Raw genomic sequence first — 17,746 nt, forward strand, 5'->3', positions numbered from 1 at the left:
AATTGTCAAATATATGTGTAAGAACATTTCTTAAGGAGTTCAAAAGGTGGTAATGGAGATCTGGGGGAGACCACATAGGAAAGAGAGTGGCCTCTAACTGACTTGCTGGGGGTAAAGCCAAGTAGTGAAGTGAAAAGACACCATATCATTTTCTAGAGTTAAGGTTTAGCCTGTGTTTCAAAACAGAGAAGCCACTGACTATCCAGCAGCTGCAGAAGCATTACATTTATCTACAAACATAAATCATATTTGCAAAAAATGAATGTTAGTTGATAAATTGTGGGGATCTGGAATATGTAAGGATGCTGGCATACATATGAAAAGGGAGAGACAAAAATCATATCCCTGGTTTGTGGGAAAATTCAATACTTCAAAATACTTTAAAACAAAAGGTGCTGGGTCTCTGAAAAGCTTAGTTAGGGATGTGTATTTAAGCATCTATATTGACAATACATACATACCTATATATATGTATGTGTATGAAATGATGTAAAACCAAAATGTAGTTTTACAAAAAGCATTTCATTAGTCCATGACAATAATCACATACAGGATCAGTAAAAATGTCATTAAAAGGACAGATAACGAGATAACAAGATTGTCCTACACTGCAGAAGTTCCACAACACTTTTTTAAAAGGTACAAAGTACAATCAAGTACTAACTGATACTCTGATGAGGACCACATTTGTCTTTTTGAGGCTTTCATGTTTTTTTAGAATAAGCATCCTACATAACAATAAAGTAACGTACACCTCTTTACATAATTCTTGATATTTACAATGTACTCATGTGTGGCCATGTAATCTCTCACATGGTTAGGTGATAGCAGCATAATTTGTGCACATATGTCACAATTACATTGAACCAACACTGTTGCATCCATCACTGTGTATTCTAATACATTTACTGAGCAGAGTCCATAAACATTTACAGAACATTCTTGATGAACAGACTTCAAAAACAAAAAAAATACTCCATTTAATTCCAGTAAGAGCCAATGCTTCATTTCAGCAATAACAGTACAGCTAGCAGGAACTGTTACTACCTCATAAATTTTGCCTTTAACTACAGCTTGTGCCCCCAGAGAGACACATTCATTTGCTAAAAATCAAACATAGTTTACTGAATGACTGGTCTGATGTAATATAAAATAAACCCACTCTAACAACCAATTTGTACATAGTTACTGTACACAGGAAAAGCTCTGGATAGTGACAGAACACAGCTGATGAAAGAGTTTTTATAAAGACCTCTGCTTTCCTTTCATAAGTAACCATATGCTAATGCACAAACAATAATAGGCCCAGTATGGTGTGTTACAAATCAATCATGTGAATTAGAGAACATGTTTTTGCATTAGTACACTGCTAATCTTTTACTGACAAAATTTTCCCCTGTGGACACTGAGGCCAAAAAAATGTTAATCACTTGTACTGTGATTGTTGACATGGAGGATTTATCTATCTGTAGGAGAACATTCTGATGGTATGATAATTTAATAGGTTACATACACAATTTCACTGAGAGCAATGGTACATTCACGATGACTTCTACAATCCCTGAAGTGTGCAACTGGGTAAAGTCAACACTGCAATGTCCTGCTAAAGTGTACAGTAGATATAATATGAAGATTGTCTCAAACTAATATTCCAAAGTTTCTCATTCAGAATTTTGATAGAAAGGCGAGAACTGAATTTGAACTTTTTGTATATGAAGATCTTTCTCATTCCTTCATAAACATTTTTCTTTAGTACTTGCACACCTCATGACTCCTGTTGCTGTTAACTTTGTTTTCTCAGGAACTTTTCTGAAGCTTCTTGTTTGTTCCCACCACAAGGAGGTCACCAGCTCCATTCCAAAGGCCTCCTGCTGAAGGCAGCTCCTTGCTTACCCACCCACTTGGTCAGTGCTGCGGGGCTCCTGCCAATGTGGCACAGACATGAGGAAGGCACAGGCAGCTCAGCTCTGGCACCAAAAGCCCTCTCAAATCTCAGCCAGTGGTCAGTCTCAGCTCGTAATTAGGCCAGTACAACCCAGTCCCAGCAGCCACAGCCACCAGGGGTGTAGACTTCAGCCACATCTGTAGCAGATGTGGTTTTGCTGGACCAAATAGAGTGCCTGAAGATAACTCATGTTTCCAAGCACCTGATGTTGACTAGTACTTGTAAAGCTATCTAACAATAAAGAATTCAAAGTGTTTCTAATAGTTTTACAGGAACATTAAAAAGTTGCTTAAAAAACTCTTTCCTCTTTAAAGGATGCCAGTTCTCTCACTGTTTATATATAGATAAATGTTATGGAAACTTTTGGAGCAAGGTGTAGCGCAACAAAGGAGATGCCAAAAAAGATTTTCCTTGTGTTGTAGATAGACTGTGTCCATTATGCTTTACAGTCAGTTCTGATTTGTACCATTGTCGCTGTGAATAAAATTTTATGATTTCCTTCAGAGGTACTGGGAACTGGAGAAATTCAGAGGCGTCACCATTTTTACAAATGACAGTGACTTGCAGGATGGAAATGATATTGGGACTGGCTCCTTCATGTACAAAATACATTATCTATTTCTTCACTATAAGCCTTTCTACTATGAGCCCTTCCTAAGACTCCACAAGAGTCATCCTTAAAGTGGGCATTTTCTCATTATTATATTCTCCTGTGATCTATGTGTTCACTTGGAGTATTATGAATCTCCCTAACCACTTAATATTGGGGATGACAGCATTTACCCTTTAGACAGTCCTTGTTTCATCTCAGCAGTTGATGGTAAAGCCTCAAAAGAGAGGTAGCACAGGCTGCATTGCTTGGAACACTGAAAACTAAATAAACAATACACTAGCAAAGAACTATAGGAAGAAACAGTTCTGCTCTACAGGGAGACAGACTGAATGACCTAACCTGATGACTGGATGATCATCCCAATTTAATTTCTAGTAGTTTATAGTTTACTCCATCTATTCTCGGGCTGAAAGAAAGGACATAAGACACCAAACACAATAATCATAATGCAATTCTACTGCATAGTCAAAAACAACCTGTGTTGCTCATAGCAGCTGCTGACATTTTTATCCCAAACACACTACTTTCATGCAAAATTTAACTTTTCAGCAGATTTTTTTAACCACTAGACATAACAGCAATGGCTTTGAAAATACAGAATTTTTTAGGTTACATCAATATCTATATTTCTCCTTATTTCTTATATAAGAACAATTATGGCAGTCTGGTATTGCCCTGCCAGTATAGTTTCTCTTCCACTTTCTTCTTTTTCCACTGGCAGAAAAGCAGCATCTTAAAAGTCTTCCTGAAAGTTTTATTACAGAGGGCATAACAAATGGGGTTAACAGTGCTGTTCACATAGCATAGCCAATATCCAAGGTGCCACAGTGTCAGGGGGATGCAGTCAGAGCAAAATGTGGAGATCAAAACCATGATATTATAGGGAGTCCACGTGATGATAAAAGCCAAAAGAATGGCACTTAAAGTCTGTGCCGCTTTACGTTCCTTTATAAGAACCATCCGTTTCCTTTTGGTGATTTGGTTATTTATATTTGGATCCATGCTTTTGATGGAAGGGTCCTTTGACAGAGCAGCAGAACAAGGAGTTATTTTTACTTTTCGGCAACCATTGTTGGCTTCCTGAGTGCCATCAGCCTTAACCACCAAACGGAATTTATAGGCCACACATTTTTTACTTTTTTGTGCGTGTTCTTTGGTAGGTGACAAAAAGTATTTCTGGTTCTCAAAATCCCTTTCTTCAGGCTGGTCTTTGACAACAACATCTGTAGTCTCAATATACTCTTCTGCCTTACTTTTAGATGGACTTTTGTAAGTTACTTGGAAAACTGAGTCAGTGGCAAGTTTATCCTCGTCTTCTGACGACGCGTAGCTGCTGCAGGTGGTTAACTGGTCAGCCTTGGCCCAGTCCATACAAGTACTCGCTGCCTGGGAGGCCTTCGCTGTAGCTGACGTACTTCGGCTAGATGAAGACCAAGAAGCCTGACACCTCTCTCTTTTGACTAAGTTTTGTTGCTTGCAACTGAAGCAAGACTTCAGGAGAGTTTTCTGAGGCTTTATTGTCTCATACTCTGCCACAGACTCTGAGCCCTGCAGTTCAGCGAGGTCCTTGGTGCGTTTCTCGGTCTCTTTATAAATGCGGCAGTACAGAATGGTCATCACAGACACTGGAATGTAAAAAGCAGCAATTGCAGTACCAAAGGTAATAATGGGTTCATATAGAAACTGTATCTGGCACTCTTCAGGTGGTACTGTTCGTTCACCCACAAAATACTGCCAGCACAAGATTACAGGTGCCCACAACATGAAGGAAATCAGCCAAGCCATACCAATCATGATGCCAGCTCTTTTGGGTGTGCGTTTGGCCCTGTAAGTTAAAGGCCTTGTGATGGAAAAATATCTGTCAAAACTGATGACTAGGAGATTCATTACTGAGGCATTGCTAGCTACATAGTCCAGTGCTAGCCACAGGTCACAGGCGAGGCTTCCAAGAGTCCAATGGCCTATGAGTATATAGGAGGTATAAAGGTTCATGGAAAATATCCCAATGATGAGATCTGCACAGGCAAGGCTGAGCAAGTAATAATTGTTAACTGTTTTGAGCTGACTGTTAACCTTAAAGGATATCATTACAAGAATATTTCCCACTATGGTTATTAAACTTACAATTGCAGTTACAGTGGCAATAGTAATGACTTCCCAGAGGCTATGCCCTTCAAACTGCTTATGGTTGATGGATGAACTGTTTACAACAGTAGAATTGCTGAATAAATTGACTTCCATTCTTGTCCTTGGTGTATAGTCATCGGGACCTTAGCACTGCTGCATACTGCTTTCTCTACTCAGAAGCATCCTTGTGGAGATAGCTATAAAGATCAAAGGAGAAAAAAAATCAGAAATTTAAGTAGCTCATTAAATAGCACACATTTCCAATAGTTACTATGAAAACACTTGTGAAACAACCTATCACATTATTTGTGTTCTCTTTTCGCATTTTGATTGTTATTTCTACAGTTGTGAACATAACTAAAACACACAAATGTACATCCTAGGACAATGTGCTCTGGCATTTTATGACATTTCAAAATGCAATCTAACTATTATTTCACAAGACAGTCAACCACCCCAGCTCTTACATTTTGAGTCTCTTAGGAACACTCTACATATACTCAAACACAGACATTTAAAGTTTTGCAGTAAGACAGTGAGTCACTGTGTTGTTTCCTACAGTATTTAAAATGCATGCCAAGGTTTCAGGAATTATCTTTGAAAAATTTGTAAAAGTCACCAACAACAGGAAGAGAGCAAGCGAATACTGGGGGTGCATGGGAATTAGGAGCCACACTGGCATGGTGACAGCAAGAAACAAATAGGTGTTAGAAGTGCTTGAGGCAATGGAGGGCAATCTTTGAGCAAATGAAGCAGGCGAGGCCAAGAAGATGGTTTGTGGACAAAACTCAGTTGAGAGGTCTTAGGACAGAGGAGACTGATGGGGTTAAGCACGGAAGTACAGTCTGGATACTTGGGATAGTGAATGGTAGGATTGAGGATACAGCGCAGTAAACTGCAAAGGAAGAAACAGAAGATAACCACACTGGTAAAAAATGCAAATTTAATGCAACCCACTTCACATACCAATTTAATACTTGCATAAGCAGGAAAAGATGAAATCAGGACCACTCTATTAATGCATATACGCCACTGACATCCATTGCTTTCTACACTCCTCACTGCCGTTTCTCGTGTCAGTGAACCTGTATTAGGCAAGATTTCTTTCAAAGATACCTGCTCGGTTTTTAGTAATTCTATCACATCAGGTGATGCTAATCACTTATTCAACACTTAGTTTCACTAAACTGTGTAATTTTGAAATAGCCATATAGTATTCAGTTTTTAAAGTCAGAAATGAAAGCTAAATTATTAACAGATTTTTCTACTGGGCTTTTAGTCTGTATAAAACTGGTATGATCTCTTTTTTCAAAGCAGACATAGGTTCGGCTAAAATTATCACATGAATCACCTATTAAAGTCCATTTCTAAGTCTTTAAGATTCTCCCTACATCAGATCTCTATTATATAGTCCGCCCTATCCATCCACACCACTTCTCTGTGTTTTCATCTTTCATCCTAACTCTCAGAACATTGTTTTCTTTGGTCTTGGCAAGTGTCTTTTATTAATTGCAAGCTTTTACTGACTACCTCTTTCCCACATCTGACTTTTGTGCCAAGAAGTTGTGTCCTGTCTCTCCCAGCTGAATAGAAGTTTTTACAGCCACTAGTTGAACTTTCAGAAGAGTATGTAATTTTCTTTTATTGTCCTCTTTGTCCAACCTTAGAGGTGTTTAAGAGGTGCCTGTACCTGGCACTGGTTTAGTAGTTTAGGGGTTACAGACGTAGTTCTGGGTTCTGGACATGATTTTACAGGCCTCTTCCAACCTTGATTATTCTACAATTCTATGATTCTTAATTGCTTTTACTGTTTCCTTCCCTTTTTTCTCCAGGTCTCTTAAACATCCAGAGAAGTGTATCATGTTTCTACTTCAAACCCTGCTTAAATGGTGATCTCTTGCTGTGATGAAAGTGGATAATGGTAAGTTTTCTTAGAGACTTCTACCTATCGTACTTCTCAGAATGGTTCTCCTCCATCTGTGTGTGTCTGTCATCTCCCATTTTATATTTAAATTTTTCTGCATTTGTATTCTGCTTATACACTGAGCCTAATTCAACAGGATTCTAATTCATGTATAGACCTTGCAGACTAGCAACAATCATAATACATGCATGTTGACCATCTGTATGCTTGGCTCTCTCCCTCCAACCTCCAGAGCCAGTCTAGCAGCCAAGAATAGCTGAAATGCCATAGCAGTTCTAATAGGTCCTATGCAAATAAGGATATTTCATCTAGGTTCTGCATTCTGGAAAGATCTCCCCCAAGTCAGAACTGTCTTGATGGCTGGTGCACTGGCTTTACAAATCTTTACAAAAACATGGAAGGGCAGGAATTCATTTCATGTGAAACAAAGGTGTGTGGAGCAGCTGCATGGCTGTGGTAGGTAACTGAGCAGTGAGACAGGAATCTCTGTTTCTGTTACTTACCATGCCTTAGAATTCTTTTTCTGTGGACAGAACAAAGTTGTTCTGTGCATTAAAAGCTCCATGTGACTACATTTTCAAGCATGCCAGTGTGGCAGTGGGTTTAGTGTGGCAATCTCAGGGAACAATGAGGGCTGTTTGCACTGTGAAGGAAGGTGAGGACAGTGCCGCAGCAGTTGGGAGCTGAGGCCTGACCAAGAAGCAGCAGGATGTGGAGAAGCATGTTTGACTCATGAGAAGGCGAGAGTCAGTGATAGTCCAGGGCTTGCACAGCAAGTCTGGAGTGATGAGGCGTGTCTGAGACCAAGGCAGGAAGCCCAGTCAGCAGATCTGAGTCAGGATCTGAGCCAGGACTGAGGAGATAGAAGGTCAGGTGCAACTCGCTGGCCTTGGGTTTTTGCACGACATCAGCTAAGGCTAGAGATGGTCTCAAAAAGGCACAGCTATGAACATCAGGTACATGAATAAACCTTTATAAACTGCATCTGCCTAACAGCTAGGTTTGATCTAGAACAATTAGAGATTGTTTCAAATTTCTGCCTTTTTTTTTGCCAGAAATGGCACTTGCCTTAGAAGAGGGAAGACTGGATATTGTATAAATGCTGTGGCCTGTAATGCTTTGTCTTCACCATAGAAGGCAAGTGTCCCCCCTCTCAGGGCACTTACATTCCCTAACATTAGCAATCAGGAAGAAACACTGCTTGAACTACACCATGTGGATTGCAGACTTCAGAGCAACAGGAGAAGCAGAAATTGTTGTGGTTGTGACACAGATGTTCTTGGTTTAAACTGACATGGGTTCATGGGTTGGAGAATTACTGATAATACATTATGGAAACTACATAATTTCTTAATAATTTATTAATAAAAAGCACTACTTGATCATGCAAAGCCTTCCCTCCCTAATGGGCTATTTTACTGTGATGTCTATAAAATTGACAACAGTTGACTTACAAGTACGCAAAGATCTCTTCTTGGCATCTTGGCCATTCTTGTCATCTCATCATTCTCTATCCTCTTTTGTTTCACAGACCTGCTTTAACACTTTGTGGCATTACCTTTTGTCATCTATTTGTGTATCACTCAGGCTAACAGAGCCTGCAAGTGGGACTTCTGTGTGCTATGATAACATAATTTATGTTCATTGTCTATCATAAGAGATGATAATAATAGGGACATCAAAACTAAATTATAAAATTAAAATGCATATGTACAGTATCATGACTTTGCTACGTCTCATAATTATTAATGCATGATGTTCACGCTTGTGAGTTATGATGGTATTTGTTATGTGCTGCCAAGTAGTAATTACGTTTTGTTTCAATCTATCTGTAAGTATTAATTATTGTGAGTTGTTAAATTTGTACATAAAGTCAGCTTACAGTTATCTGCAGGCAGATTGTTCGTGTCACAGATTAATTGCACCACAGATGCAGGCACAGCTTGGGTTCACCAGGTTTTATTAGCTCCATCTCATTCTGTCAGACCTGTGGTGGCTGCATGAGTATTGCTTGGATGTCTTTGCAATGTGCTTGCCAAAGTTGCTCCCTGTTACTTTATTTATTTGCTTGTGTGCTAAGCTAATTTACGGATTTGCTGCCCACTGTGCCCCGGAACTCAGCAGCCCACAACACAGGTAGTTGTGCAGCTACAGTACAGCCCATGATTTCACAAAATAGGAGGTTTGGTCACACTTTGCTGGAATTAATCCTGGGCTTAAAAACCGTTCAAAACCAGATTGATGTTTTAACGTGTTGTCAAACGACAGCCTGTGTGTTCAAGAGGGATCGGGCTAGCTGGTGTTAGGAAATTGGTGAACTTCCCCAAGAACAGCATGATTGGCTGCTTAATTTAAGAAGAGCAGGACAAACCAGCCTAGCACTATGGCACAAAGCTGTTCCTGTGTCTCTGCTCTGTGTCCTGAGAGGAGGATAGAGAGTTGTCCTGTAGAGCCAACTCATGTGGTTCATGTAGCACAGGTGTCTGCTGAACACCCATTCCGCCTGGGATCTGTTGCTTTTTCCCTCATTTGCTACAGAAAGCAAAGGTCCTGCACTTGGGTCACCACACTCCCATGCAGCTCTACAGGCTGGGGCTGGAAAGCTGCCTAGCAGAAAAGGTGCTGGAGGTGCTGGTTGACAGCAGCTGAACATGAGCCAGCAGCATGCCCAGGCGGCCAGAAAGGCCGATGGCACCCTGGTGTCAGCAATAGCGTGGCAGCAAACACCGCCTGCCCCGGGCTTGGCACTGCTGTGGCCACACCTCGAGTTCTGTGTCCCCCTACAAGGACACTGAGGGGCTGGGATGGATCCAGAGAGGAGCAGTGGGGCTGGGCAAGGGTCTGGAGCACAAGTCCTGTGAGGAGCAGCTGAGGGAGATGCATTTGGTCAGTCTGGAGAAAAGGCGGCTCAGGGAGACCTCATCACTCTCTACAACAGCCTCAAAGGAGTGGCAGTGAGGTGAGGATTGTTCTCTTCTCCTGGGTGACAAGACAAGACAGCCTCAAGCTGCACCTGAGGATGTTTACATTGGGTATTGGGTAAATTTCTTCACCAAGAGGGTGGTTAGGCATTGGAACAGCTGCCTAGGGAAGCAACAGAATCACCTTTCCTGGAGGAGTGGCGATGCAGGGTTAACAGCTGGACTAAATGACACTCAAGATCTTTTCCAACCTAAACAATTCCGTAATTCATCTGGTTTTAGCTAAGAGCTCTATTTCCTAAGCACCAAATACACGGTTTTTCTGTTTTTATTCACACACGTGGATGCGACTTTGCACTCCTTTCTCCTTGGTACCTGCAGGAGGCGCGGCCCAGGCCCGGCGCGGGCTGCCCGCGCGCCAGCCGCCCGCAGGGGGCGCTGCCGAGGCCGCTACGCCGCCATTTCCCCGGGCCCGGCGAGCGGCCCTTTCCGGCAGTGGGCGGGACGGGCCCGCGGCAGGCGAGCCCGGCCATGCAGGCGGAGCGGGGCGGCAGCCGGCCCCGCAGGGAAGGGGCCCGACACGGCCGGCGGCGCCCCTGCGGCGCGCCCGACGCGGCGACAGAAGGAGGCGGCGGGGACGGCCACGGCCGCGGAGGAGGCGGGGGCCGGGGCAGAGGCGGTGCTTACGGGCACCGAGGAGGCGGGGGACGGGGCAGGCGAGAGCCCCGAGGTCGCGGGGCAGCGCCATCGCCCAGCACCCAGCAGCACCGGCGGGTAAGCGGGACGAGAGCCCGCCCTCCGCGGCAGCTGAGGGAGGCGGAGCTGAGCGTGCGGGACCCTGGGGCGGCCCTTCGGCTGGGGGCACGGCACAACCCTCCCCTCCCCTTCTGTCCTCCTCCCCTCTCCTGCTCCTCCCCTTCCCGAGGTGGAGCCAGGCTGGCAGCTGTGTCCCACCCTGGGGTGGGTTGGGAATGTCGATGGTCCCGTCCGGGACAGCTCGGCAGCTGCAGCATCTCTGTGCCCTTTTCCTGCTCTGGGGCAGCTCAGCCTGCGCACTCTGGTGCGGCATAATACAGGACTTTTCTTGCCGAAATACTTGTATAATTTGGCGCTAAAAAGATAGAAGTCTTGTTTGAAAAATACGTCTGAAGAAATGCCTCCTCAGTTTGCAAATTGAGATGAAGAATTGTTGAGCAGTTTTGGCACATTTGAGATGTTTTAATGGTTGGACTCGAACCGTTTCCATTTTCCAGCCTTAACGGTTCTGTGATCAGAAGTTGCAATGAGCGTGTGTCTTGTCCAGCCTGTGGTACTCGCAGTGGAGACATGGTAACAGAGCACACCTTACATAATGGGTATCTGTGATTCACTGGGTGTCATTTATCATTGATACAAGTTGATAGTTGTGCATCAACCCTCTATAAAATGTAGCAGATTAAAATGGTGCAGACATACCATTGTGTACCACAATTACATAGGCAGTTTCCTGTGGAGATATTATCTACCTTACCGTGGTATGAGATCAACACTGCCTTTAAAAAGAGTTCCTATAAAAAATGCTTTGACTACTTCATTCAGATTGTTTTGCTTCTGTTAGCATTGTTGCAACATGGAGATCATGTCCCTGATTGGCAAAGAGATTACAATGATGACCTAATGCTAATTGGTGTTGGCAGCACTGGGAGTCCTAATGTAGATGGAGCAGATGCTACCCCAATTCCAGCATCATGTTGATTAGATTCACTTTGACTTTTATGATGCCATGGCTTCAATTGAACCCAGCCAGTGTTTTATCTGTATTAGAACTCCCATGCTTGCTAGCGGATATAAAAATATAAAATATTAATTTTGTTATTGTATTTGGCACTCATGTTTTGGGAGATGAAAGTTACGGCTTGATTGGTACAGTTGCTTAGAATGCTGGTCAGTGCTTTCACATGTAAGCAGTATAAATTGCTGAATTCACATTGGTGTTTGGGGGCAGGTTTGGATCCTGGATGTAAAACAACAGTGTTCCCTCATAAACTGCAGGAGCAGGCAGGGGAAATTCAGAACCTCTGTGTATTAACTGGGGAAATTTCTACACTGGACTGATTTTTTCCCAAGTCATTCAACTCTGCAATTTAAAATGTTTATTTTGGGACACATTAAAATACGTTTTGCTACTGCTCACTTTGTTATTGACTTGGATATGCTCTTTATCTTAGCCTAGCACAGTGACTTTATTTTTGGCCAAGGCTATTTGGGACTTTAAAAGTGAAGCAATAGCTAAGATTTTCTGAGAACTCTGCTAAAGATTGTTATGTAATGTTCTTCCTGCACTGGAGGGTTTTGACATTAGGCACTGTATGGTCTCTTAGTGCACCTGCCACAAATTTTGTGTTTAGCAGCTTGGATGGGACTGGCTTCCAGCAATCCAGCCACAGCATCAGCAGCTGTGCCAGCCTGCAGCTGCTGAATTTTAGTGCTACCTCTGAGCCAATCTCATAATTCACCACTTCAGGAGCAGAGAGAGCCTCCTCCTTCCATCAGTGTAGCCAGCGTTTATCTGACAGAGAATTGCCTCCTTTTAATCCCAGCTCCTTAGTGTTTTCTGTGCTCAGCAGAGTGACTTGTATTACAAGAGTGCACCACCTCAGTGATAGGATGCTTGGCCCAAAGTAAGCATTTTGTGTGAGACAAGACGCTGCTTTCTCAGCAACAGGGAGCAAATCTTCTGAAGTGGTGATGTGTGAGTTGCAAAACTAGGAAGTCAGGTAGTAAGGCAGGGCATGCGATGGGTTTGCCACATTCCCTTTCCTTACTGTGTGCTGAGATGCTGGGGTCTTCTCAGAATTTTATTTTTTTTTCAATGAAGTCGAAATTGACATTACATTGTGTAATACTTTGGCAGTAATATTTCTGAGTCAATTGCATTCACAGAAAAGCACTGTCTTAAAATGCTGTGTTTTGGATGTTTTAATTTAATGGCTCCTAAGCTTACATTTGAAGCTGCAGGAGGGCATTATTTCTGACCTGTACAAGAGGGAGAAGAAAGTGTCGTGGTGGCACATTCAGTTTGCAGTTTTGTAGGGCAAAAGACGACTGGGCACTGTGTGCTTTATGCTGCTGCAGGGGTCCTGTAATTCTTTGGTTTTAGTCATGGGTGATCAGCTGTGTTATTTGCAGAGCCTGGGAAGACCCAGAAATTGCTAAGTCAGTTCTCCTCTCCTCAGCTATGTGCCAAGGGAGAAGGAGATAAGGTGCTGTGTTTGTATTCATGCCCTGAATGGTAGATCCAGCTGTGGATCAGAATCTTAGAGAAGAAAGCCTATGATTTCTGTCAGCTCTTGAGAAAGTGGCTCTCTGAGTAAATTCCCAGCTCTGCTTTCGAAACAAGATGCTGCCTCTCTCAAATAAATTGCTTTAGAAACCATGAGAAAAACTGTTCTTATTCCTTTAGAAGAGGGAAAAGGATCTTCCACTTGTTATGTCTTTTTGTAACTAGTGTGCATGTTGATTTAACTGGCTTGATTACTGAAGATTTTGTGTCCTCCCTTCAAAAATGAATGTCTAATTAAGACCAGCTGGTTTACCAAATGGCAGATTTCTTTGTAGATCTGTCATCTTGAATAATTTTCCATTGTTTCAGTATGCTTTAGTTCATCTATGCTACATTAAATAAATAAAACACATTGGAAATTACTCAATTTTAGTAAAATGTGGCATTATAATGCTTAAAGTAAATTAACCTTGGTCCAATATTATCTCCCATTTTTAGTCTAACTCAGAATTCATGTTTTATGTACTGTCAGAAGTTTAATATTGCTCTTTTTAAGAGATACAGTATATTAAAGTAGAAACAACTTTCTGAAATTGTGGATATGAGGCTGGATTTTATTTTGATGGTCCTTGACCACATTTTTTGAGGGTTGGTAGTGGTTTAAGGAGATTTTCTTTTGTCCTTTAAGTTTATTACATTTGCAGTTTTTGAAGTATTCTTTTAACTTTCCATTCAATGATACACTGAGTGTGCATGTGATGCATGCTACTACTCCAGTGCAGTTGGAATTGGCAGGTCTGTTTCAATGTTCCTTTCCTGGCTTTGGTCAGTGTTGCAGTAAACATTTTATTGTTCACAGATGGATATTAACAGATGGATTTTAGTGCAGTCTCTCTCATGTGTGGTTAGTTTCAAGATGACATCATCTTAATTTAGTATTTATTATATCTTCATTCTTGTAGTCCATGCACATGTAGAAGTGATCTAAGAGAACATCTAATGCTGTCAGCATCAGATAAATTTTCCTAATTGGTATGAGCTAACCGTTTACCATCTCAGCAACTGCAAAAAGCAGTAGAAAGGCACAGTGACAAAAGTAACGAATACAGATAGATTTGATTTTCTTTAGAACACTGTGACAGAACTTGTGCAGATAGAATAATAGATTTCTGGATCTTGAAGACAATAAATCTTCTGACATTTTGTGTTAATGTTCTAAAAAGCAACTAGAAAAACTTATTTAGATTAATGTATATCAATTTGTGAGTTGTACTTAATTGCTAATGCGGTGTGAAGAGCTTCTCAGAAGTTTCTCTGCTGTGATGGTTCAGTGTCAAACTGGTGTTGGTTAAATGGGATTCTGCAAGGCTTCATTCTATGTCTGCTCATGTTCAGTTTTCTATTAATAATTCCAGCAGGGAAGGATTAAAATATACAGCGTTAATATTTGCAGACAGTGCCAAATTGGCAGGAGGGTGGAGCACAGAACACAGTCTGAACAAATGGAAGAAACAGCCTGCATTTGGGTGTGATTCAAGGTCAGATATAATACAACCACATCTACATAGGAAAAATCTGTAGCGGTGTGTGACTGATTAAGGTGCAGTTTCATAGAAGAGAACTGTCAGCTTAATGGATGAGAGGGTATCAATTAGTGATGCCATTACATTGAAGAGCTAGTTCTATTTTTGCAAGACTGGGACTAACTGGGGAAAGTTCAGAAGGAAGGAATGAAGAAATATGTAAAGAGGATATGACTGAGGAGGAAAGGCCGAAGAACCTGGTTCTTTCTCTTTTTATTTTTTGTGTGTTTATTTCAAATTGTTTAATCTGGCAAAGAGGACACTTTGGACAGGCCTGGTTAGCAATGTTCCATAAAGTAGAAAGGTTGCTGCAAAGAGATCCATTTTAGGCAGGACAAGAAGAAAAACATTGTTAAAAAGGAAGAGGTTTAATTGGGGCCTTGAGAATAAAATTTGTGACTGAAAGATTAGATAGCTTGTGTAGCAAGCACATAGGAATCAGGACAGAAAAATATGTATGGTGAAGGTTACTGAGTCTACTAAGTAGACCTGCTGTGTAACCACTTGTCATGGCCCTGTTTATTTTTCTTTTATTTTTTTCAAGGCTGTCTGTGCAATGGAAAAGCAAAAATGCTTTTTATACATCCAAAGTTAATTTATTCTTTTTGGTTTCTAGACAATAGAGTAACCTATTTTTTAGAGTGGGACTCCAGAGTTTCATAATAGTCCCTAATTGTTTAGTGTGGAATGGTTTAGTGATGTTTATTGTTATTCATTCAGCATATTTTACCAACTTTCCTGCTGACATAACAAGATATTTATATTGAAAGCATCCTGTTACACAGATGAATATCATTGCTGCAAAGCAACTTCATGTCTGAATCTTTCTGTAACTTCCTTGGGGAGAGCTTGAGGGTTTCCTTTAATATTTTAGATGGCTGTGCATTTCTGTCCTTGCCTGCTTAAATGCTTTTGTTCTTTTCTACTCTCAAGTCTCTGGGGTAGTAATTTTGGTAACAGGTTGTCCAAAATATTTTCTAGCTTAAAGAAGTAACTTTACTGCCTGCATATTTGCTTGTGTGAAACACAGCTTTAAATCATAATCTTATTTAAATTTAATTATTCAGTAAATTGGTGTGGATTTTCTTCAGAGGAAATATAAACTGGTATTTATTTGAATATTGGAGAAGAACTTCCCGAAGGTTAAATCCTGAAGATTTTAGAATTTCGGGAAGAACTGAAACTCGGCAGGCTAAGAATGCAAGCATGCATCCATGCATGCATCCATCCGGGGATGACCCCGTGCTGGAAGGTGCCGGTAGGTGATGCAGGCAGCCCGCCCCTTGGCGCTGCCGCCTCCCGTGCTGGGCCGGAATACTTGGTGGAGTCAGGATGTGTGCACATCATGGTGGGGTTGGATTGTTCTCATCTCAGGGTGATGTTTTCTGAACGTAAAGCACAACGTGTGAAAGGCACACGTACGTGTGAGTTATTAGGACTTGCCCCTGGGTCTTTGAAACACAGCTGTGAAGAAAAGTTATTTGTAGGAAGGGTACACTTTGTAAATCTGAGCTAAAAATCTTGTGCTACTGGGATGAGTGTTTGGTGCCGGCACAATACAGGAGATTGTTTGGGTACATCAAGTGAGAGACAGTAAGTGTTTCTGCTGAAAAATCAACGAATTTGTAGAAGTGATTAATTTGTTTAAAAAGTTGTGCCATGCAGTGCTGCTGCTGTTTTTCCTCACAAAAGAAACTGGGTAGTTTCAGGAGCCCTGTTTTGAATTTCCAGCCAGTCTAATAGTGCTGCACAGTCTTTTGTAGCAGTCAGAAGGTGTCACTGTATTAAAAAAAGAATTGAACAAATGCCAATGATTGATTCAGTGGTGATTTAGAGACTAAAAAAAGCATGGCAGAATATTTCTTACAGGATTTCACACAGGATTTCAAGTGTGATTCAGTGTTCTATGGTAAGGCATAGAGGTGTGTCCATATATTTCCCATTTATTCTTTCAGGCATGCAATTCCTCTGTATTATGTGTATGTAGGGAGTCTGGCGGGGGGGAGGGATGAGGTTTTTCTAGTTTGTTTGTTTGTTTGTTTTATTTTTGAAAATAAGTCTTCAACTCCTCTACAGGTAGATGCTATAATACACTGCTGTAAAGCCATAAATCTGCTGGAGTGTGTAAGAACCTTGCCTTAAGGTCCTGTTTCTATTCCTGTTTCTCTTTTCCCAGAGGATAGTTCTACATTAGAGATTGTACAGTCTCTCTCCTTAACCCTGAAATAGCCAGGGTCTTTGTCTTGTAGGAACAGAGTGGTGATGCTGCCCTACAGTTCTTCCCAGGCTCTTTCACTGACCTGTTGTGAGGCCTTGAGTTTTTTCTGGTTGCCTTACAAACTAGGGGGTTTTGGTGGCTTGGTTGTTTGTTTGGATTTGTTTTGGTTGTTGGTTTGGTTCCCCCCCCCACCTTAGTTTTTTTCTTCAGTGTCCTGTTTCAGACTGCATTATTCCCATTGTGCTGCTTTGCTGACTTCACTGGTGTGTTATGTTCCTGTTAATTTGTAACAAAAGGTGGCATGCCCATGGAAGCAACAGAAGTGCAAATGATCCCATCCTCAGTATGTCTTTTTCTTCCACTTCAGCCAAATTGTTAGCAAGGATGTTAAAGGATTATTGTCTCAGAGTAAAATGTTTTTGTAGAGACAAAATTTAAAAAAATAATTGTGCTAATGAGAAAAAGTTCCTTCAGTGATTTCAGTGATTTTGGCGTGGCTCATATGTTGAATCACTCAATGGGGTTTCGATGCAAATTTGCCTTGCAGATTACACTTGGTGTAATATTAGTGGACTCAAGTGTGGTTTCACTCCTGATGGAGTCAGAGTTGAAGCTGTCCACCAGTTGTCCAGACAGCTGAATACTGTCTGTATCTCACCACTGCAAACTGGATGCAGAGTTCTCCTGCAGTTACTGCTCTGTGTGCGCCTAAGTGGGCTCACCAGTGTGAACTGTAAGGATGTGATGGGCACATGTAAGGATATGATGGGCACATGTAAGGATATGATGGGCACATAAACTGATGGGATTATAGTGCATCCCAGCAGGTACAGCCCAATCCTTGTTGGCAATTTGGATATGTTTGCGTTCTCAGAAGGTTCTGAATGACTTTTAAAGCTTCTTCACAGCAGTGTTAACTTCATGGTCTAGAAGCATCATTGTGTGGTAACTCTTATTGTTCCAAATTATACTCCAGACCAATAGCAAAATAAAATTAGATTTTAACATCTTGGGGTTTTAAGTGTGGTGTTGAGGCACCAGATTTCTCCTTCCACCCTCTTCTAAAAAAGGCTGGAGGTGTATGAAGAAGGGATATCAGAGGTTTGAGTGGTGGTTTCTAAAATGTCTGCAGTAAGTTGGATTCAAATTTGAT

At 41.6% G+C, this 17,746-nt stretch overlaps 2 protein-coding genes across 2 annotated transcripts in view; one reads left to right on the forward strand and one right to left on the reverse strand.

Annotated features, from left to right (window-relative positions):
• Positions 1-2,985: 2,985 nt before the first annotated feature.
• Positions 2,986-5,021, reverse strand: CHRM5 (cholinergic receptor muscarinic 5). The gene has a single exon (XM_041399170.1). The coding sequence runs from the start codon at positions 4,797-4,799 to the stop codon at positions 3,213-3,215; it is 1,587 nt and encodes a 528-aa protein (XP_041255104.1). The 5' UTR covers positions 4,800-5,021; the 3' UTR covers positions 2,986-3,212.
• Positions 5,022-10,043: 5,022 nt separating this feature from the next.
• Positions 10,044-17,746, forward strand: part of AVEN (apoptosis and caspase activation inhibitor) — an 87,624-nt gene continuing 79,921 nt past the window's right edge. The window contains exon 1 of the mRNA XM_041410203.1: positions 10,044-10,304. Coding sequence (XP_041266137.1) covers positions 10,062-10,304 — 243 coding nt within the window. The 5' untranslated portion in view covers positions 10,044-10,061. The remainder of the gene's footprint in view (positions 10,305-17,746) is intronic.

The sequence above is a fragment of the Onychostruthus taczanowskii genome, unplaced genomic scaffold, assembly GCF_017590055.1.
Source record: "Onychostruthus taczanowskii isolate IOZ18803 unplaced genomic scaffold, ASM1759005v1 scaffold1, whole genome shotgun sequence".
Classification (NCBI taxonomy): domain Eukaryota; kingdom Metazoa; phylum Chordata; class Aves; order Passeriformes; family Passeridae; genus Onychostruthus; species Onychostruthus taczanowskii.